At 39.1% G+C, this 22,695-nt stretch overlaps 1 protein-coding gene across 2 annotated transcripts in view; it reads left to right on the top strand.

Annotated features, from left to right (window-relative positions):
- The window catches only part of cdkal1 (CDK5 regulatory subunit associated protein 1-like 1), a 227,498-nt gene that overhangs the window by 195,951 nt on the left and 8,852 nt on the right, over window positions 1-22,695 (top strand). For both annotated transcript variants that reach the window (XM_069693222.1, XM_069693221.1), the window contains 2 exons: window positions 12,608-12,691; window positions 18,938-19,102. In XM_069693222.1, the coding sequence (XP_069549323.1) occupies window positions 12,608-12,691; window positions 18,938-19,102 (249 nt within the window). The remainder of the gene's footprint in view (window positions 1-12,607; window positions 12,692-18,937; window positions 19,103-22,695) is intronic.

Raw genomic sequence — 22,695 nt, 5'->3', positions numbered from 1 at the left:
CAACCCGTCACATTTTTCATCTCTCTGGCACGAAAATAGATTCATACCTCAGCCTTCATATCATGCATTAATCACACATTGTCCATACAGCATCTCACAAGCGCAAACACATCTGTGCCGGTTTGTCAATTCTTTCTGACCCTGTGGCCAATAAACAGGCATCCGCCCACTCACTGTCTATATCACTCACATGAATGCATTAGTGACATTTTGTATTAATATGGTATAAGATGACACTCGATCTCCTTTTAACATTTACGTTGCTCACGGCTCATAACCTTGACAAGAAATGGTTTATTCTGTGACCACCTGTATGCTTCTAAACCTTTGCTTGACCAACAAAAACAAGGTTTTATTTGTGTTCACTTTAGCAATATAAAGTACATGAAACACTTGCTTTGTAGTACATCTGCAGTGGAAGAAAATACCGTGTTTTTAGGTTCGTTGTTAAGGCAAGTTTAATACAACATGCAAGTTAATAAATGGCTTGTAACTAATCAGGGGTTAATGGTTATTTCTTTACAGATTAGAATAGTTTTTCATGTTGCATCGTGGCTGGCAGCATCGGAAGGCAACACAGGGTGAGTTGAGGAACGAGTGTGTTTTTAAGCCACAAGGCATTCTATAGGGAACTATATTCTGTCCTCGCCACTGTTGTTTGCATTCTCTTGTCTACATTTGCTCTCGCTGTCCTCTTTTCAGCCATTATAGCTGTCCCAGAAGCCATGTGCATTAGAGGCTATTCTGAATTCCTACTATTGTTGTTTATTTGCCTCTTTTATTTGTACTAATATTTTTTTCTAGCACAACAATTAAGGCTTAACCTGCCCTTTTTGATCTAAGCAGAAATTGCTCTCATTAGATAATAGTGTTGTACCAATGTTCACCGGTCAAAACAAAATGTTTTAGTGACATTTTACATTCAAATGCAAACAAAATCTAAATCAAAAATCATTCAGAGCTTAAGATACTTTGGAACACATTTAAAGTGCATTTTCAGATGCACTGAAAGCAATTCACCATTACCTCCTCTTCTAGATAGGCAGATGCCTTCCTAAAGACTCCCCCCATCACTCAACCGTTACTGTCTAATAAAGGACACATACGGGGGGGATGGGGTGGGACACAACAAGCCTGTAAGAAGAAATGAAAAGCATAAAGCAAGTAAAACCTTGCCTCTTTCTTTTCTTTTCTTTTCTCTGTATGTCCTCTGTTGATCTGTTGTTTTCTTGTCCTTGGTTAACTGAGTGAGTTGTACAGAGAAAAAAACCCGGCAGAGTACTTGACAGTCCATCATTGCACTACTTCAGAACGCACCATCATTGGGACAGATGAGGAGGACACAAGCATACTGAAACATGCACACACACACACACACACGCACACACACACACACACACACACACACACACACACACACACACACACACACAAATGCATGCTGACACAGTCGTGTATCTAAGAGCAAACACTGCAGCACAGTGCATTTCAACTCTCTAAAGTACATCATGATTGTACCCCAAACCTACTATGTGCTGTACAATAACTGCCGTGGCTTCCTTGACATTGTTTGACATGACTTGAATTTGTTGTGTTTCTTGTTCAGTGTAGAAGAATACTGTGGGAGGTGAAAATACAGCAGCAAACAAATGCAGACCTGTTTAGAAAACTATTCACTGTATTTTGTAGAACATATGTACAGCTTACAGGCTCAACTTCGGACCTTAATATTTTTTAGGTTTTTTTTTGGGTACACTTTACTAAACCAATCATCGTCTACCCTTGATACAGTATATGGGGATGTCTAAAATGATCTTTCAGTATACTGCTTTACAATCACAAACTACAGCCTAAGAAACAACCAGAAATATGAATTAACATTACTCTGAATGACTTTGAATATTAAAAGAACATAACATTGGGTAACCCATTTAATGGTTAAGGTAAGGGTTTCAATGTGTCTCCATCCATATGGCTTACCCCAACACTTCAATTTTTTTTTTTTTTTTTACCAGACTACTCAAACCGCTCACTGCTACTACTAAATGTACTCCCGATGTCGATGTAAAGAGTTAAACGTCCAGTAACTAGACATATTCTTTACATTTGTTTGACAATATCCTGACTTTTAGATTTGGCTGTTGATGGATGTTTTTGTTATTTTTTTTTCTCTCAGCAGCATACACAATTATTTTTAGGTCTTATCAGTTTTACAACCTCATTTTCAATTACTTTTATCACTATTTTTTTTATTATTATTATTGGGATTTGCACAATTGCTTAATATCAGGAAAAAAAAAAAAGGGAAAGCAAGGAGACCGAGATAGAACATGCATCGAAGGTCATGATCTGCCTTTTAGCCTAATCAAGCATTAGGAGTACATGATCCTCGCCTCATCCCACAGAGTCACCAGCTTCTTCTTTTTTTCCCCCTCCCTTATCGCAACACATACTTTCTCTAATTCTAATATGACGACTGGAGGGCTAGCCTTGAACAGCAATCGGTCGCATTCACTAGATAGGCCTTGCTATGCTTGTACGATTTGTTGTGTCTTCAGGTGTGGCCTCCAGTGATTATCATAATCCTACTACTATTGCCAAGGTATTACTTTCAGCTGCAATTGCAGATTAATGTGGATGTACAGATGTGTGCATTACACGGGCACTCTCTCTTCCTCTCTCTCTCTTTCTTACATATACACATACACGCATGAATTACCTCCAGGCCCACAGGGACATAACGGACAATCAGCCTGACAATCACAGCTGAGCTCTGATTGATGCTACAGTTGCATACACGCAATTTCATTCTGTAATGCCAAGGGCTCGGTTCCCCCCCCCACACACACACACACACACCTCTCTCAGAAAACACACGCACGCTCATACATATATACTCGGTTAAAGAAGCTTCACAGTGGATGAATAAATGAAGGCGTTTGAAATGCTTCCAATCACTGTGGGTGTTTGAGTATCAATTGTTACCATTCTATCAGAACAAAGAAATACATGATCAGTGCTGAAACATGGCATCAGAAAGAGAATTGGTTTGGGCCAAAGGGTGTCTGTTACGCAGTCCGTCAGAAGGTGTGCTCTGCAACATCTCCTGTAACAAAGGTAACAGAATTGCTTAAACCTTTTTTTTGTTTGTTTGTTTTTAGGTGCCTGTGAGATACTTGCATTCACAGTGTATGTAACAGTGTCATGATTTTGCACAGTTAGTGTTTATTATAGCAAAATTGATGAAACTATAAAATGACAAGTTAAAACCAAGCAATTTTTTTGTTCTATTCATCAAAGATCTACTTACAGACCTTATACTGTAGAACTTCTTAATATTTATCTTTCCATACTTTTCTCATCAATCTTTGCTCTAAGGCATACTGCTTATACGTTTGCATTTCTAAATCTGTGTGTTTTGGGTTGCTCGTAGGTTTCTGTGTGTGTGTTTGTGATGCCATGTATTTTAGTAACTGATGTTTCTGAGGCTTTCATCCTGTGTTTTCTGCCATGTCTGTATTTTGATGTGATTCATTCGAGCATCTCAGAGACTAAACAGGCTACAGGCTACTGTCACGGGCCTAGTGTGTATGTTTGTGTGTCAGAGAGACATCTATCTGTCTCTCATTTAACAAACTAGATCCATCACACCGGTGTCAGATTTGACTGTCCTTTCTGTTAGATAGCTAAAATTGATGTGGCAATCAAGTGTCCGTGTGTCATTTTTTTTTTTTTTTTTTTTTTGTGCGTTTATGTAACTTTGCCAGCATACAGTCTGTTTAGTCTACATGCAAGATGCAGCATGTATGTAGGAGTAGAGCACACTGTCATATACCATCGTGTTCTCCAAACGCCTACTGTAAAAATAGATGTCGCACACGCTCTGCTTTAATGCAAGCAGCTTATGTTTTGGGTATTTAGAACAAGTTTTAAGTAATAAAAACATCATTAAAAAAAACACAGTAACCTGTCCAGTTTACTTAACAAAACTAGCATCAAAGGTCTTGGATAAATATACAAAGACTGCAGCACAGTGTTGCTTTTTTTTTTTTTTTTTTTTTTTTTTTTTTGATCAAGTAATTTAGCTATTTAATCCGCAACAGCAGTTGCAGCAGTTACTGTGGTATGACCAAGTTTAAAACCTGACAGCTGTGGTTGAAGGACATTATTATTATCCTTCAGCAAGCCACTTGATTCTAAGATTTTGGACAGACAGGACAGCTTGGATACAGGTCAATAGTTGGCGATTGCTGGTATATGTTAATAGTTTAGGTAGAAAATGATGTTCACTGAAGATTTTGACTTCTAGATTTGTTGATTACAATCAAGTTATTTCAGACAGAAGTTCCCATTTGAAGTTTTTTGTCAACCTGTTAAGAAGCACCATAAGAATGTTTTAGTGTAAGTTATCAGAGCTGACTTTGAAAACCAAACCTGCCCATTTCTGCCGCAGTGCGTCATGTCCTAACCTTCGCGTATTTCCCATTCTTTATTCCACTCTTTCTTAAACTTCTTGAATGTTCTTGTGTGACTGAGTAAGTTTCATGACCTTAGCATTCATGAAAGCCAGGCACACTGCATTATTTGATTTGGGTATTTTTTATTATTATTATTTTAGCGTGTGTGAGTGAGTGTGTGCACAATGGGAATGCTGGGGAGGATCTGGAGGGGAGGTTGGAGATTTGATGCAGGTGCAGAGCACTCTGTTTGAGCCAAAACCTCTCACACTTCCCCAGCTTTGTTCAGAGAGGGTCGGGGAGGCTACCAGAGCCAAAAACACATTAGAGGTCTGGTTTAAAGCCACGCACGCACGCACGCACGCACGCACGCACGCACGCACGCACGCACGCACGCACGCACGCACGCACGCACGCACGCACGCACGCACACACACACACACACATACACACACACACACACACACACTTTAGCCCTGTATGTCTTCTGAGAGATATATCAGGGTAATTGTGATTAAACTAGCCTATAGAGTCCTATTTAGTGTTTTTTCTGAGTATTTGTCTGTAGGCGGCGATTGGTCTTTGTGAACATGTTGCTCTGTTGAAGTGTGTGTGTGTGTGTGTGTGTGTGTGTGTGTGTGCGTGCGCGTGTGTGTGTGTGTGTGTGTGTGTGTGAGAGAGAGAGAGAGAGTTAGTGATAGAGAGATTTGGATAGTCTTCTTCTGTGTGTGTGAGTGTCCTTTATGATGCTAATAGTTTTTGAGCTGCCTTGGGAAATATGTTTTCTTCATCTGGGCTTTGCTGTTTATTTTGCTTTCTATTAATACTAATGTAGGTTTAGATTGATATACATATTAATTACATGCATACAATACAACCTGTGCATGTGTGTGTCTGTGTGTCTGTGTGTCTGTGTGCTGTGTCTGTCTTGGTCATTCTCTTTCCCTCGGGTTGTGGCACATATTGAGCTTTGCTCCTTCTCCTATATGAGTATTTTTTTTTTTCATTAAGGTCTTTCAAATCCAAATTTACAGAGTTGAACATGTTAAGGTAAATGTTAGCTGTTTCATAAAATGTTTTAAATTGTGGGAGGACGTGCCTCGCTGTCTCAGCCTCACCTGTTGAACATTGACCACATATTCTGTGCTCTTTTGGTTGTCATGATTCTTTGTGTCTTCCTTTTTCAGTTTCTAACTTGTGGTCACCTGTACTTGGTCAGTATCTGTCTCTGATTGTGGAGAGATACTCTGCCAGTTTGTAATCTATTTTTAGGGCCAGATAACTAATCTACTTTTCCAATCTTTAAAATATTTGTTTCTGTTAGATGTAAAATCACTGACTTGTTATTTGCTGTGTGTGTGACACAGGGTTAGACGATTTTTTTTTTTTTTTTTTTTTTTTTTTTAAATATACTGTAAGTAGTAGTAGTAAGTAGTGTGTCACCTAGGCTGACAGCTTTGATGAGGTGCGATGGAGGGGGAGACGGATTGCGACCGTTCACCCACCCTCAAGAGACAAGCTATTTGCCTTTCAGAGTGCTTCATGACTTCAGAGTCCACTTGTCTTACTATTTGTGTAGGTCTGGTGAAAGCTACAGGACTTGCAATTGTCCTTTTTTTCCACAATTTACTTTATTCCACATAAAACTTTTAATCTATCCTATCTCAAAATGTCAAGCGGTCACCAACAATTCAAATATTGCTGCAAATGGGATTCTAAAGAATATTAGAGCCTATTGTATCAGACTGTAAACTCAACAGGAATATATGGTTATCACGGCTTTTCTTTCTTTAGTGCAGCTCAATAAATAGTGACACAGTCTATAGGCTGGAAAAGTACATAATTCCTTTCAGCTCTGTTCTGGTAGACTGTATGGCATTTATGAAGTAATTTTGACAAAATGTTCCTCTATTTTTCAATATCATCTTTTGCATTTAATTTTTTTTTTTTTTTTTTTTAAACCTTTCTCACTTCATCTGTCTTCGGTCATCCATGTAATCCTCACTTAGTCTTCTTACTCATATCGTTAGATTTTTAATCGTTCTAAAGCTTTCAAGTGCAGGCTTTGTTTAGAACCGTTCATTTGTATAACTTTGATCTGTGTTGATTTTACCTTTGTTACCTTTGGTTACAGTTAACCAAAGCCACCTGTAATCCCTTCAGTTTCCATGGCCAACTCTGAAAAGTTTTACTTAGAATTTGACTTTTAAGTTTAAAACAGAATACCCAGACCAACAGGGGTGTTTTCATTCTCCTTCTTTCAAGAATCTTACTCAAAGAGAATCTTCGAAAGATCAGAGAATCTCTCTTTAGCCTGGTTAAATCACTCCCCACAGGGATTGTTTAGCAGGCAACAAAACAAAATCTCTTTCTACCAGTGTCTACAAAAAGCTGCGTGTGTGCTGGTTTGTGTTAACATTTGATTTTTGTGCGTGTGTGTTTCCTAGCGATCGCTTGTTTGTGATAATTTGGCAATGTTTTTGAGCAAGACGGCATATCATATTCCACCTTTCCTTCTGTTTCTGTGTGTATGTGTTTGTGTGATAAGGCGCAGTGTGTGTATACATAAGGGGTGGATTGTCGAAAAGATGGCAAGGTAACAAGTGGGTCAGTGGAAGAGAGTGTGTTGTACAAATGCGCAATGAGCGGGAGAGTGGAGATCAGCTTTGTGCTACATATGCTTGTTAGTTACTGATCAACAGCTGAGGTGGTGTGGTTCAAGGGTAGAGAGGTCAAATGATCAATTGGCAACAAATCTGTGAATCTTTATGTGAAGTAATGTTTTATCGCTGTGTGGAATAACCAACTGTTACCTGGTAATTTAAGATTAAATGCAGTGCGTTTTTTAGAGAAGCATGTCCTCTCTGCAGCTACATGCTGCGTGCTTGGCAATAAGTGGATTTAAATTTGGCTGCCCTTGAAATGAATACATGTGATTTTTCTATAAATTATGTACTACTACCTCTATTGTGTTGCTTGTTCAGTCTTGTCACAGTAGCACTACAACATGTGTTGTTTGCTTTCCGTTATGGTTAGAAGCATAATCCAATTGCATGCTAAAAAGGACACAGATGCAGCCAAATAGTTTGAATGATGTTGAGGTGAATTGCTCCTTTATGTGTGGCACAGATGAAAATGTTGATTAGAATTCAAAGCCACAGTTCTCTCATTATCCTTGTTATGATGTGGATTAATTATCAATTAAACCCATGATCCCACAAATCTCCAGCGGATCTGCTACGTATCATGGGATGTTATTCTCCGCATGGTGAAGTAAATAAACGCCTCGCTGTGCAAAGACATTCATGCATTGTTTGGTATGCTGTGACGTTTTTCAACAGATGGAGTAAATACAAATGTAAATGCAGACTCTCACATATGCAGATATGAAAGAAAAGACAAGCAGCCACACAAACCAAAACCAATGCATTTGTTGCCAAATATCATACACACAGGTGTGTGCAGCCCATCAACTTTTTACTTTTCCCTACACTCCTGGACGCCTCATTGTCTCTGGGGCGTGTTCATGTATGATCATCCTCCGATTCACAATTCAAACAAGGATATACCTTAATCCCAGATCATTGCTCCTTGATCGTTGTTTAGGTGTGGATTAGGTAATATTAAAGCAGGCAGAACATTACACACACATTTGCATCTCTCCTCTGGTTCACAGTGAATGAAAATTAAATGAAAAATGTCACGTGAGTTTGTTGTTTATCAGTACAGAGAAAGATAACTTGGGCTGACCACCCTGTACCCAAAAGTCCTGAAGCATTGCTCTGGATGTTTTTTGTCTAACTAAATTTGAAGAAATGTTTTGTTTTTCTCAAAATTGATGCCTCTGTGACATGGGAGCAAATCCAAAATAGGTTGTGCATCAGTAAGAGAAATTGTGGGCAATGGTTGTTGCTAAAAGAATCATAACATGTTAAAGGACCCATTTCTATAATTCTTCCTTGTTTAAAAGAAAAACATCAACATGTTTTCCCTCAAATACATTTACAGAACTGTAAACAATTGTCTTGTTCGTGTGCTTAGAATTTGAGGGTCTCAGCAGAGACATCTGTCTTCAATCAAAAGCCACAAACAAAGGGTCTAAATTGAATGTTTGCCATCCTGTAATAATATTCAAAGAAAATGTTTTCCACTCATTTTTCTGAAAATTAAGAAGTGATTCATTTGATCTCTTTTTAAGTCTGTATGCCTGTGCAAGTGCTCTCCGTGTTGAATCACACACACACACACACACACACACACACACACACACACACACACACACACACACACACACACACACACACACACACACACACTCTAAAATCTGTTTTTAAAAAAAAAGAGAGAGAGGAGAGACTGATGAGAGGTAGGTATAGTGGAAGGAAGAGAGCTATATACAACAAAGAGATAGTAGAGAGGGATAGAAGCAAAAAGGATAAGCACAGGAAAGATGGACGAACAGAGCACAGAATATGGGTGTCTGCAAAAATGAAAACACCCTGGGCAATGTGTCAGAACCATGACTTCTAAGGCTCTGACATATTGCTACGGAAATGATCAGTCAGCACAGTTTTTCAGTACAGGGCTCATCACTGACATAGTTAAAATGCAAATATACCTGCTGAGCCTACAGGACACCCTTTTCCCCACATCTTCAAATATGTGTTGCTGATGTTAAAACGCAGGCGGTTTTGCTCCGCAGCACTGTTTCTTAAATTGCGGGCTTGGATCAAAACCTTCTTTGGTGGTTCCCTACATGACCAAGACATTTGCATGTTTGCACATGCCAGGATGCCATGGGCACAGTTTTCATCTGACACTAATGTGCTTACAGACTTCAGACTGTAACGAGGTAGACTAAAAATATAGAACGTACAGGTGTAAATGCACCCAAGGTGAATTGGTTGTATACCACTCAGGATACTTTAGAAGATGCATTAGGCCAGACGAACAACACAGTAGTGACTGTTTACAACCCCACTTCCAAAAAAGCTGCAACGCTGTGCAAAATGTAAATAAAAACAGAATGTGATTTATTTTTTTTCAAATCATATGAACTCATATTTAATTGAAAATAGAACAAAGACAACATGTCAAACGTTGAAACAGAATTTTTTTTTTAAGAAAAATAGTTGGCAATTTTGAAACCTTTCAAATAAGTTGTGATAGGGGCAATAAAAAACTGGAATTATTGTGTAATGCAAAAAAAAAACAACCTCAACTAGTTAGGTTAATTGGTAACAGGTCAGTAACGTGATTGGATATAAAAACAGTATATCAAAGAGGCAGAGTCTCTCAGCAGTGAAGATGAGGAGGGATTCGCCACTCTATGAAAGACTGTTTGGGGAAATAGTGCAACAATTTAAGAATAATGCTCCTCAAGGTCAAATTGCAAACAATTTGAGGATTTTATCATCTACGCATTAAAAGATTAAGAGAATCCAGAGAAATCTCTACATAAAGGACAAGGCCAAAAATCAATATGGGATGGCAATGATCTTTGGGCCCTTAGATGACACTGCATTAAAATCAGACATGAATCCATAACGGAAATCACTGCATGGGCTGAGGAACACTTCTGAAAACCACTGTCTGTGAACACAGTTTGTTGCTGCATCCACAAATGCAAGTTAAAACTCTACCATTCAAAGAAGAAACAAAAGAGAAAGTGGAAAATTGGCCTGTCGTCTGATGAATCACAGGTTTGAAATCCTTTTTGGGAAATCATGGACGGTGCATCCTCTGGGTTAAAGTGAAGTGGGACCTTTTTTATTTTTAGCGCACAGTTTAAAAGGCAGCATACATAATGGTTTGTGGGTGCATTAGTGCACATGGCATGGTTAGCTTGCACACCTGGAAAGCACCATTTATCGTGAATGAGGAATACAGGTATTGGAGCAACATATACTGCCATCCAGACAACTTCTTTTTCAGGGAAATCCTTGCTTATTTCAGCAAAACAAAACACATGTTGCACGTATTACAACAGCATTGCTCTGTAGTAGAAAAGTCCAGGTGCTAAACTTGCCTCCCTGCAATCCAGACCGGTTGCCCTTTTAAAAAAAATGTTGCCACATCAATAAATGAAAAATACGACAAAGGAGATGTTGAACTGTTTTGCAGCTGAAATCCTATATCAGGCAAGATTAGGACAACACTTCACTTTCAAAACACCAGCCACTGGCCTCTTCAGTTCCCAAACATGTGCAGTGTTGTTAAAAGAAGAGGTGACGCAACACAGTGGTAAACATGCCCTTTTTCAAAATGTGTTTTTGCATCAAATTCAAAATGGGCATCTATTTTCCAAAAACATAATAACATTTTTCACTTTCAACATTTGATGTCGTTTTTGCTCAATTTTCTGTTAAATATTGGTTTACATGGTTTTCAGATTATTTCATCCTGTTTTTGTTTACATTTTAGTGTCCCAACTTTTTGGGAAACGGGGTTTTAAATTTACAACATCAAATGAAAAGTGTGCAACGAGTCACCCACATAGTCAAATATGTGCTTGAAATGGATTATCATGGATTGATACCAATCCGTGTGGGAAGCAAGTTTGAAAGGATAGCTACTTTTCTCTCTAAATCAATTCTAAGGTGGTTTTATTCAAGATGCCAGTACTTTCAATAAAGTTCTTCCACTCTTCTCTTTGTTTTCCTTCTTTGAACCAACACATTTTTTTTCCAAAACAAAATTTCTCAATTTGGAGGCCTTGTAGTATTTAATTTTCTGATGTCCTGAATAGACTGTTTTCTGTATGTGTTTGAACTGTATCTTGTATAAGCGTATTTTTCATCTCCTTTTTATTCCATTTTCCTTTTTGTAAGGACTTAAGTTGAATAGTGCTCAGTATCCTCTCAGCAAAGCGCTAAAACTGAAGTGGATCGGAAGCCTTGAGATTATAATTAAAAGGTAAACTGCAAAAACATGAAAGAGCAAAGCTGCTATTGAATTTGGGATCTTGATGAATAGAAGCATGACCGAAGAAGCTTCCTTGAATTAAAACCGAAGAAGATACATAGCTCTTATACATGGCTTGAGTAACAAATGCTTTGAATCCACAGTCAATGCTTACATATGTACAGTAGGTGTCCGTCAATATCTACTGTACACAATTATGTTACATCATTACATGTTGGTCAGTATAGATATAATTTGTGTAACTTTTTCAATGTGGAATGAAACCAGTGTGGTTCATCTGGCTGAGTTGAAGCAAATGAACCTCATTTTCTGCCAGTGTAATAGGGGAGTGTTATAGCAAGAAATTGGACCCAAAGGGTCAATAATGCATATAAAGTGGTCTCTAAGTGAAAAATTTGATTTACAAATGTGTACAACAATTTCTGCAAAATTTTGGGTACTCACAAATGAGTGTTCCAATTCACACACAAATACCAAGCGTGTGCAGTGATTGCTTTATGCATATGGATCATGTTACATCTGCGTTTTGAGACTCTTCACACTCTTCAACACCACATAGATCCACAAAGACTTGATGCCTTTAAGTGCTGGTGGAAAACTGGGGCATCTGGGCTTTTAGTGAATTCATGTGTAATTTCAAAGTGGGAAAGATGTTTTTCTAAAGAGTAAATGGCTCGTCACCCTTCGATTAGAACATATACATTTCCTAAATATAATCTCTACACAGTAGCCTATCAATGTAGCTTTGACTGTTTTCCCAGCAGAAGATCAACTCCACTAATCAAGAGCTTTCTTAAAACGCACGTTTACTTTTTGTTTGTAGATTATTTAGTACGCATTCATGACCATTTTGACTCTACTTTTCTTCATATAGGGGCAATAAATTTGATCCTTAAATATTTGGGATCAAGAACTAAAAAGGGATATTTTTTATCTACAAATGGAACACTTTTTTTTTTTTTTTTTTTTTTAACTTGCCTGCTTTTTCTTTTGAAAAGATGTACACATAAATCACTACTCCGTCAGCTGGTTTTAAGAGAATATGTACTTTTTGTCACAAAAACACATCTATGGTAAGAAAATTAAATCTGAGTGACTAAAGTAATGTTGCTGCAATAAAAGGATGACTGATGTTTCATATGTCTATAAACTTTTGTTTGATTTTTATTGTCTGAGCAGATGCTGTTTGATAACTTTTCTCTCTGACTCTCTCACTTTCTACATAGGTAGGGGAGAGACAACATGTGTTGGTGACAGAGGAGTCATTTGATGCCCAATACTATGTGGCGCACAACAAGTTCTACGAACAGGTAAAATCAGTACTAAAATAACTCCAGCACATTCTCAAAAGGTCATGTGTGTTCCTCAACACTTTACTTTGGGAGTTAATAACCCATTTATTCAGTTTTGACCATAAAATATTACTATATGATACAGTGTAGCCAACATATTTCCTTTAATATATTAATCTAGTACAGCACAACAGTATAATGTGTCCTATTAAAGCTGAAGGAGCACTGAGAATACGTGAGAGCCATCCAAAACTTTTTTTTTTTAATATATATATATATGAAACACAAAACCTTGACTGTAATAATGTGGTTATATTTACAGAGCACATTTGATGTAAGACATAATAATAATAACTAGTATTTTTTATTTATTGTTATCCCGTATCTGGTGATGAATCTAATAATCCAGCTGCACTGGCTTTTATAAATACCAGTATGTGTTAAAGGACAATCCAGCCGAGTGAATGTCTATTGACACATTTGCATTGCATGACTACTGAAATAGTTAAGCTTTCCACCTTCGAAAATATACAGGGAAAAAACTGTCAATGAGTCTCCATTTGATGAATATTTTTTTGCGCAGGTGAAGCTAATCCAACTCTTCCTCATTTTCACACTTAATAAATCAGATCAGAAGGTTTGTTTTGCATGTCACAGGAGTACTCACAGCAGGTGTCACAAGCATAAGCTGGTATTGACTAAAGTAGGTTAGCTATAATATCAAACATACTCACAAATACACACACACACACACACAGACACACACACGCACACACACACACCCTGCGGTGGTCATGAGAGCATTTGGCAGCTGACAGCAGCGCTACTTTTTGCTTCTTTTTTTTCTTTTTTTTTACTGTACTAACATTAAGGTCAGCCCTAAAGACATGAACATTCCATCCTACAAACACACACACAGCTGCTCTCACACACACGTTTGCATGGCTTCAAAGACCCTCGCTCAACCTGTGAAAAATTCACTTTAAAACATCTTCAAATAAATCAATTTCCTCCTGCTTTAACCATCATCAGAAACATGTTTGAAGTTATGCTTTTTATTAGCAGGTAGGGCAGGGAATGGTAATAATTTTTCCTCCCTTCTACTTTCCTCTCCTCCCCACCTCTCCTCCTCCTTGGCACCTCCTTCTGCAGGCTATAAACTTAAGTTACAAGTGTTACTCGGTTCATGTGTGTGTTGTAAAAGTGCACACTCCTTCATGCATGTGTGCATTTGTGCATATCCAGGCATGTATGCAATGTGTGTCTGTAGACTGTACTGTAGAGGAGACGTGTTTGATGTTTTTCCTGCCCCGTTTTTTAAGTATTTGGCATGTAGCCTTTAAATCACTCTTTGACTTGAAAAAAAAAAAAGAAACACGAGGAAACGCTGTGTACCAATATGGACCTAATTCTGTTCCCCTAAAGCAGAGGTTCCCAAACTTATCAGACCATGTACCATGATTTGCCAAACCAAGTTTCCCAAGTAACACATCTCGTTGCAGGTACCATCAATTTATTTTTTTCATAAAATAAAATTCACCAATTAACCTTCCAGTTGCTTCAGAAAGGCTAATGAGCATCAGCTTTTATAATCGTACTGTTACAAAATCAAAGAATACATTTACCTAATAAAAGCAGTCACATTAATCACTTAAAATGAGCAGGAGAAGATGCATAGAAAGAGCTGTTTATGGTTTGCATCTCTCTCTATGACCTGTCCAGTCCAGCATTGTCAATTCCCTCTCAACTGTTTTTTTTGGGCCTTGTAGCCATTTCAAAATTCCACTTCCTAAAATCAAGTGTGAATCAGACTGCGTCACGCTAACATAGGCTATGTCAGATGTGACGTTACATAACTCTGCGTAGGTGAGCACGGGAACATTTTATTCAAACTCTTAAATCATTAACAGCTAATTTTACATTATTAAAATGTGACGTGTATAACAAAATCAAATGAAATCAATTTTGTTGAAATCAAGAGAGAGTTGAAGAGGAAAGAAGTGCTATGAGTGGTAGGGGACAAAGGAAAGGGCAGTAGGAGATGGAGAGGGGAAGTTGCGCAAGTTGGGGGAAGTGGAGAATGACTCTTTTACACCATCAGATGGATATCTATCCTGACGGTTATAATAGGTACCCAGCCCACCTGTGCGTACGTGCGCGCGTGCGTGTATGCAGCCTACCTGTTAGTGGCTGAGTGAGGAAGTAGGAGGGGGGTTTCCAATGAAATCGGACAAGCTCTTTCATCATTTAATCACCATGTAATGGGCTACACACACACACACACACACACACACACACACACACACACACACACACACACACACACACACACACACACACACACACACACACACACACACACACACACTGACTGCGCTACCTCCCCCACAGCCCCGCTGTTTTACCTCTCAACTCCCAGCCTTGCTGCTGGCTACTTACACACACACATACACACACACACACTGTCACAGTGGTCAGAGTGCTGAAAGCAGGTGTGCGTTGATTGGGCAGGTGTGGCGCTGGCTGTGCGTCTGTTTGGCCTGTGCTCTGTCTCCTCTCATATTCCACCAGCTGGATAAAGACTGACAGATTAACACTGAAGCAGGCCTACTCCTGCCATCACAGCAGTAACAATCTCCCCGCCAGTTTGTATACTATTCTCTGCCCAGTCAGTGACTTAGCCCTGCAGAGTTGTGTAATGGTTAGACAGACCACCAGATGATCTGAGTCAGCATGCAACCACCCTGCTGAAGTGAATGTGTGCAAGACACTGAACTCCCAGCATGTCCAAGGCTGCTGATTCTGGCCTCTAATCTGACCTTGGAAAGATACAAGCTAAAAGAGGACTTTTTGACAAGGATTGCTAAATTATTACATTATTATCATTGATATTTAATTACGAATACACTGTTTTTAAAGATGAAATATGTTATATTAATGTTTAAAGCAGACCAAATAAATGCCAATGTGAAGAAATAAACAATTTTGATGTTTTGCCAAATACGTCTGAATTGTATTGTATAGATGCGTAATAATGTTGGCATGCTAATCATCTAGACAAGGCCTGTCTCATGTCTCTTTTTCTTCTTTTATGGTTTTCTGGAGGGCAGGGTTGTTTGTAGCTGATTTGGGGTATTTTAATACTATTCTGTCTCAGTGTTTGGATGCCAGTTATTGTGTGTATGTCTATTTCGGTGATGCATGTTTGTTGTTTTTTGGCTGCTATTGTTGGGGATTTGGAGCTAGACTAGTAGCAGAGGTCGTCGGCAAACTGTGAAACTCTGGCTGTGGTGGAGGGGGGGTAATAGATGTCAGAGATATACAGAAGGAAGAGGAGTGGACTGAGGACTGCACCTTGGGGGACTCCGGCTTGGGGGGTGAGGGGTGTTGAGATGGCGGAAGCAACTTTGACTTTGATTTGGCGGTTGTCAAGGAAGCTGGATATGAGGAATTGGGTGGATTTTGGGAGTTTTAGGTTGGTGTCCAGTAACCTGTATTTGAGTGCGTTGTGCCATACTTTGTCGACTGCTTTTTCAATGTCGAAGAACGTTGCCAGGGTTATCACTTTTTTTGTTGAAATTTTGGTGGATGTCTTTTGATAGGCGGAGGGTGTTGTCTGTGGTGGCTCCTCCCTTTCTAAAATCGGCTTGGTGAGTCCCATGCGTTCGATGTGGGTGGTGAGGTGTGCTGTGAGTATTCTTTGGAAGAGTTTACCGACGTGACTGAGGAAGCTTATGGGGGCGGTAGCTTGTGGCGATGTGTGGGTCTTTACCTGTTTTTTTTAATCATGGTGATGACTGCAGTTTTCCAAGGTGTGGGGAAATGGCGGTTGTGAGGCAGGTGGAGATGAGCTGTCCAAGGTGCTGAAGGTAGGTTAGGGTGCTTGTTTCATGAGGATGGTGTCAACGCTGTCTTCTCCGGGTGCTTTGTTTTTCATCTTTTTGAGGTGTAGTTGAATTTCATGAGTGATGACAGGTTTTCCACTCCATTTATGGTTTTTATTTTTTGCCAGAAGGTGTGGGGATTGGTGTCCTGATCCAGTTTTCTTTAGGGGGTGTTCCAGGTTTTCTGTTTGTGGAGGGTGAGTTGTAATTTGATAGTGGCTTGAAGTCTGTTTATCTGTGTTTTGGTGTGGGGTGTTCCGAACCAAATGAATTCTCTTTATATTTCTTTATATGTAGGAAGGTTGTGAGATCCATTTTGGGAGTGCGTACAGATGAGGTGATGTGTTGGTCCTGGTGGAGACGAGAAAAGGGGGTTTGCAGACTGAGTTGTGTGCGTTTCCTGATGCTTTCTAGTATGTCTTCTATTTTACTGTCGTCCATGTTGAGTTTCTTGAGGTCATCCCAGAGGTGAGTGAGTTGGGTTTCATCTTTCGGGTGCGATCTGGGGGGTTGGTTGGTGATGGAGCACTTTTTGGCTGTGAGTCTGGAAAATGATGGTTTCCTGGTTGATGGGGTCATGTGTGAAATGTATACTGGACAGGATTTGGATGCGGCAGTGTTCGCCATTGCAGTTGGCACATTTGGCTTCTCTTTTGTCTGTGGTGCATGACTTGTGATGGTTGTTTTGTCCGCATCTTAAGCATGTGACTGGGTCGGTGCAGTTGGTGGATATGCGTTTTAATTGTTGACATTTGTAGCATTGTTTGACGGTCGGTGGGGGCCGAGCCTTCTCCACTCTGTACTGAAAGAAGTCCATGTAGAAACCTTGGTGGAGAAGGCTGGCAGCTTGATCTGGGTTGGTGAGGAGGATCTTGATGAAAGTAGTGGATTATTGTGTGGTTCTGCTGATGATTCTGTGGAGTTTGGTGATGTTTATGCGCATTTGCAATGTCACCATGGACTTGAGCAGAAAGCACAGTTAATTTTTTTTTTTGCCAAACTCAGGAAATTGGCAACAGAGACCATTGAGATGCTTCACAAAAACACTTAATACAGGTGTTGATGTTGATCAAGAGACATAACTTGTAATACTTGTAATCCCGAAGGTCACAGCTCCCCCCTGCTCTGCGCACACGCAATAGGTCTCTGAGCTTTTCGACAGCTGTAGTGATCATATCTAACTTTACAATCATCAGTTACAAAAATACGTAAAGTTTAACCAAAATGCTGGAAATCTGTGAGCTTGACTGCCTGGACGCAACATTAATTCAGGATCGCCTCTTAACGTACAAAATGGTATTAGAAGATGGGACTTAATTTTTAAATATTGATCTTTTGAGTTTGTATAATAATGAATGTTTCTGAAGGAAATGGCCGGTGTACTTGCATATAGTTTTCTATAGTTGCTTCACCAGGCTCATGTCTATTCAGAATAATGATTCTTTTAAATTCTTTTAAAATTCTCTGTATATGATCACTCATATACAGAGAGCAGTTTTCTTACACTTGAGAGGTAGAATAAATTGTTTGATGTTTTCAAATAAAATTCACTTAACCTTTGATTATAATTTACACAAGCTCTTATAACTGGAGTTTTAAATCCCACCAATAATCAAAACACAGATCATCCAATTAGTGTTTACTAGAGAGATTGACTCTGGAAACAAGAGCCAAAGAAAAGGAGTAAATCAGTTATATAATTGTACAGCATACATCATTGTCAGCCTGTCAACTTTGTAGTTAGTTTGGAAATTGTTCTGAAAGAAAAATAATTTGCATACTATCTTTATTTACCGGGATAAGTCTTTAAGAAATAAATTCCATTTCACACAAAGCTGTAATTATAACTCTTGGTTTTCCCTTCCCTCCTGCAGTGATCAGCCAAGATTTATAGTTGCCATGGTGAAATAATAAGACAAGCCAACAAATCCCTCTGGTTTATCTCACTGTTGCCGTACTTTGTGACCATGAGGGCGTCCATAAATGGAACTGAAAAGAACCAGACCTATGTTTTTTTTTAAGCAGCCGAGGACTAGCTAAATAACGTTGAGGGGGAGAATTAAGGAGAATAGTTTTGAGCCATGGTTAATTGAAAATGTAATTGACAGATGTGAATAAACATGCAGTGGGTCGGTTATTTGGTAGAATGGATGGATATATAGGTTTACCTTTCAAGGTGAATCATGGCAAAGTGCTGGTCTTATCCTGCCTGTGGTCCAAAATTTGTCACTAAATGACATTTGACTAAAAATGTTCCATTATGTTGTACTTTGAAGTGTTTGCATAACACTAACAATATATTGTAACTACGGATTATTTTTAGTTTTATTGTGGTTAAAAATATGCAGTGATATGAGTTACAATGTCTCCTGATTTACAGGTGCTGGTACCAAAGAGGGCTGAGTTCAAAGGGAAGATGATTGAGGTGGACATCTACGAGGCTGGAAAACACTTCTTGAAAGGCCAACCAGTAGAGGACAGTAAGCCATTCACTCCCTCCATTGCTGCACCACTTCAGAAAGGAGAAGTGTCTGGTCTCGTGCAGGTAAACACACACAAATGCATGCACATTAGCACACTGTTATGATTAAATGCGTGCCTAGATTTACATTGTTTCCCCAATTACTCGATGCAGCACTTCAAATCAGTGTGACATAAAAACTCACTACAGAGAGTTTATAAGAATCGTTAAATCAATCAATCAAATAATCAGACTTTATTTGCATGGTACTTTTCATACAAATGCCATATAACATAAAGTACAATATGAACAAAAAGAAAATGAACACCCCCACCCAACCAGCCACCGCCAACCACCCCCTCATCATCATCCACTCTTACAGCAATATATAACTACAATTACATTACATTTCATTTAGATGACGCTTTTATCCAAAGCGACTTACAATAATAAAAATAAAAAAACGCAGTAAAAACAGTTGCAGAAAAACTCTGGAAATGCTATCTGTCATACAGATCTGTAATAAGGAATTGGAGTTAAAGAAAATACTAAAACACAGGATAAGGTTATGCTCACTCCTAAAAACCAACTAAAATGGATAAATGAATATACAGTCAAATTCACTTGCTTTTAAAAATATCAACACTTTTTAAAATACAATCCAAAATGTCTAGAAATAGTTAAATATACATAGAGGTACATATACCCATTAGTCTAAATAACACACCCTGTCCACATGACCACTGCATATTAAGCTGGGGTGATCATAATGTTTTGGCGGGTCACACTCGGTAGTGTGTTGCTTGGTGTGTGTAAGAGCGAATGAATGCACGTGCTTTAAGATACCAGATATACATGTATTTGAGCGAATGCTTACTCTACTCTTGTCTTCTTCAGTTATTTAGAGGACCTATCCTCCCTCTTTACTGCTCTTGCTGTGTGTTCTTTCTGTATGAAAATAGGCTGGTGAAATTTTGTGCACTCAGCAAATGAAAAAGGTGTTTGTGTGTCCCCCATATTTTTAATGCATGTTCGCTTCTGTAGTTTGCGAAGAAGCACCAGTGTATCATCCGTGAGATAAGTAATTTTAGATAAGCTGTGGCTGGCTAAACTGTCCTCTGTCTGACTTTTAACCACACACACACACACACACGCACACACACACACACACGCACACGCACACACAAAACCATGTTAATGTATCTGTTTCACTGCATGTTATTTTTCACTCTGACTAGCTGTAGCTTATAGCTCAGGACATGGAGCCACAGAGCAGAATATGATACACTTTCTAATTTCACACTCCATCAGCCTTTACTGCCAGACAGAGAGGGCGGGGAAGAAAGGAACAGACAGAGACATGCGAGGGGGGGGGGGGGGTGCTGCAGATGAAGAGGAAAGCAAGCAGAGAGAGAAATGGATAGTAGAGAATGAGATAAAAAAAAGAAAGAGAGAGAAAGGTTTCACAGCGAACCAATCGACACGTCACTCAGCATTGAAAAGTTCAGCAGTTGGGGACGAGACCTCGTAAAACAGTTGCCTCATAAAGTCTGAAGCCCATCCAACACACGTGAGGCTTCATTTCCCCCACTTACTTTCCTCCACACTAACAGCAGACTGTCTAATACAATATTCAAGGCCTTATTTTTTAGTGGAATCGATGTAACACATGGACTCTCTTGCACAGAGATTTCTCCATGTCTTTTTTTTTTTTTTTTTTTCACACATTGACATACACTTTTTCTGATCCCTATACTGTAAATACTTGAGTCCATAAATTTCCTGCAATCAGCTATTCCAGTCCAAAGGTCAGAATGTGAGTTTTTTTTTTCGAATGAAAATGGAGGTAAAGTCATCTAAGGAATGGTTCCAGATATGAGAGAATTTAAGGAAGTGATAAATTCATGGAGGCAGAAGGACAGCATGAGAAACAAATTCAAGCCAACAAACAAAGAGGTTTATTGGCAGATCTGCATATGTTGTAATTTGGTGGTGTATCTGAACTTGCAAAAATGCATTAATCCTCATCACTGCTGTCCACAGCATATTGGCAATTAACACTGTATTATATTAAGTGATCTCCAGTGTTGCTGCTGATGATCTGTAATCCGTGGTTCTTATGACCTGCATTGTCAGCTCTTAATGGCAGAGTGTCACTTGAGCAGTGCGATAACTGACCTAATGGCTTGGAAACACAGCACTATCTGCAAGCTCCACACACAGGCAGGATATTGTGGAGCCCTCTGGTATACGTGATGTCCTTGACAGCTGTGTAAGTATCTGTATTCACTGTTACTGGAGTGAATAGAATAATAAATCGAGTAATCAACATTATTTTATTTTCTCTTCACCTTTTTGCCGACCCATGTTTACTCGTGTTGACAAGGCAGTCAGCCTATCTTAAATGCTCCACAGAGGCTTTGACCTACAGTTGGAAATCAAAGTGTACCTTAGTAGCAAACAGCCAAGCGCTGTCAATGAGTTTGTGCTGACAATCTTTGTTCATGCTCACATGCACACTCCCGTGCACAGTTGGCATACTCCCTCGCAGCACCTAGCCATTTTTAAGCAAAGTTAGTCATCTTTGAGGGACAATGAGGACAGCGAAAATCAGCCCAATTTTCAGAACAGAAGCAATCACGGGGGTTAAATGTTACTTTGGGTCCAAATCAATGAATTTATTTGTATTGCACCGTGCAAATGATCTAAAAATGGTCAGTTTGAACATCGATTTTGTGCACAAATGTAAAAAAAAAATAGGGGTGCTCTAAATATGACAGTTCATTGTGATGTTGATATTGCATAGTCCTAATTGTATGTATGTAATGTATGCAGTCAGTGTGAGCTTGCACTTAGATATCTGTTTATACATTTGCGTATACACTCACGCACACACATGGAAGACTGGCCTATACATATTTGAACTGAAGACCATCTATCTTCTGAGACTCCGCGTGAAGTGCGCCACACACCGAGCTGAATGTGTGTGTGTATGTGAGATGAAGGAGTGATTATGGAAAGGCAGATACTCACCCCCATGTCTTGCAGCAGGGTCTATAATCACAGGCTTTTGCCTCAAAGCAAGAGAAAAACAGAAGAATAAAGGGCCAAGAAGAGAGACATAGTGTGATGAGGATGATAACTGGGTAGGTAATGGGAGGACAGTGTCTGAGCTTTGTCATTTCATCTAAGATGCAGAGGAACAATGTGAAAGAAAGTGAGAAAAAAAGTAAGAGTGGTACATAAGTGGGTGATTGGATAGGCAGAGGAGCTGAATAAAGTATGTAATGTCCATTTGTCAAAAGAGGATCAAAGTCAGAGATCTGTCATGTCAGAGAGAGAGAGGGAGATGATTGCACACCAGCCAGCATCCATTCTGATGTGTAGGAATGAAGCAATACAGCTAGATGGATAGAAGGATGGATTTATAGAGGAGCGGGATATGAAAGGCTCTGTGGATTGTTGTGAAAGGATGGACCTGAATGTAGACAGATAGATATGGATGTGAGACACGACGGCTTAGATGCACACAACTGATGGAAGAGCAGATAAATAGATGCATGGATGTGCGAGTTTATAGACATATATAGTCATTATGGATGGACGGATAAGTAGTGAGGATAGATTAATGGTGATCTAATGGCACGCTGCTATTTGACGTAAGTATTTTTTAGTTT

Source organism: Brachyistius frenatus, unplaced genomic scaffold (assembly GCF_029030835.1).
Source record: "Brachyistius frenatus isolate BFR_SWC_R1_liver_20210118 unplaced genomic scaffold, ASM2903083v1 Contig_14, whole genome shotgun sequence".
In the NCBI taxonomy this organism is placed as follows: Eukaryota; Metazoa; Chordata; class Actinopteri; family Embiotocidae; genus Brachyistius; species Brachyistius frenatus.
Note: the sequence above shows the minus strand (reverse complement) of the source record. Positions and strands in the feature narration are given on the sequence as shown.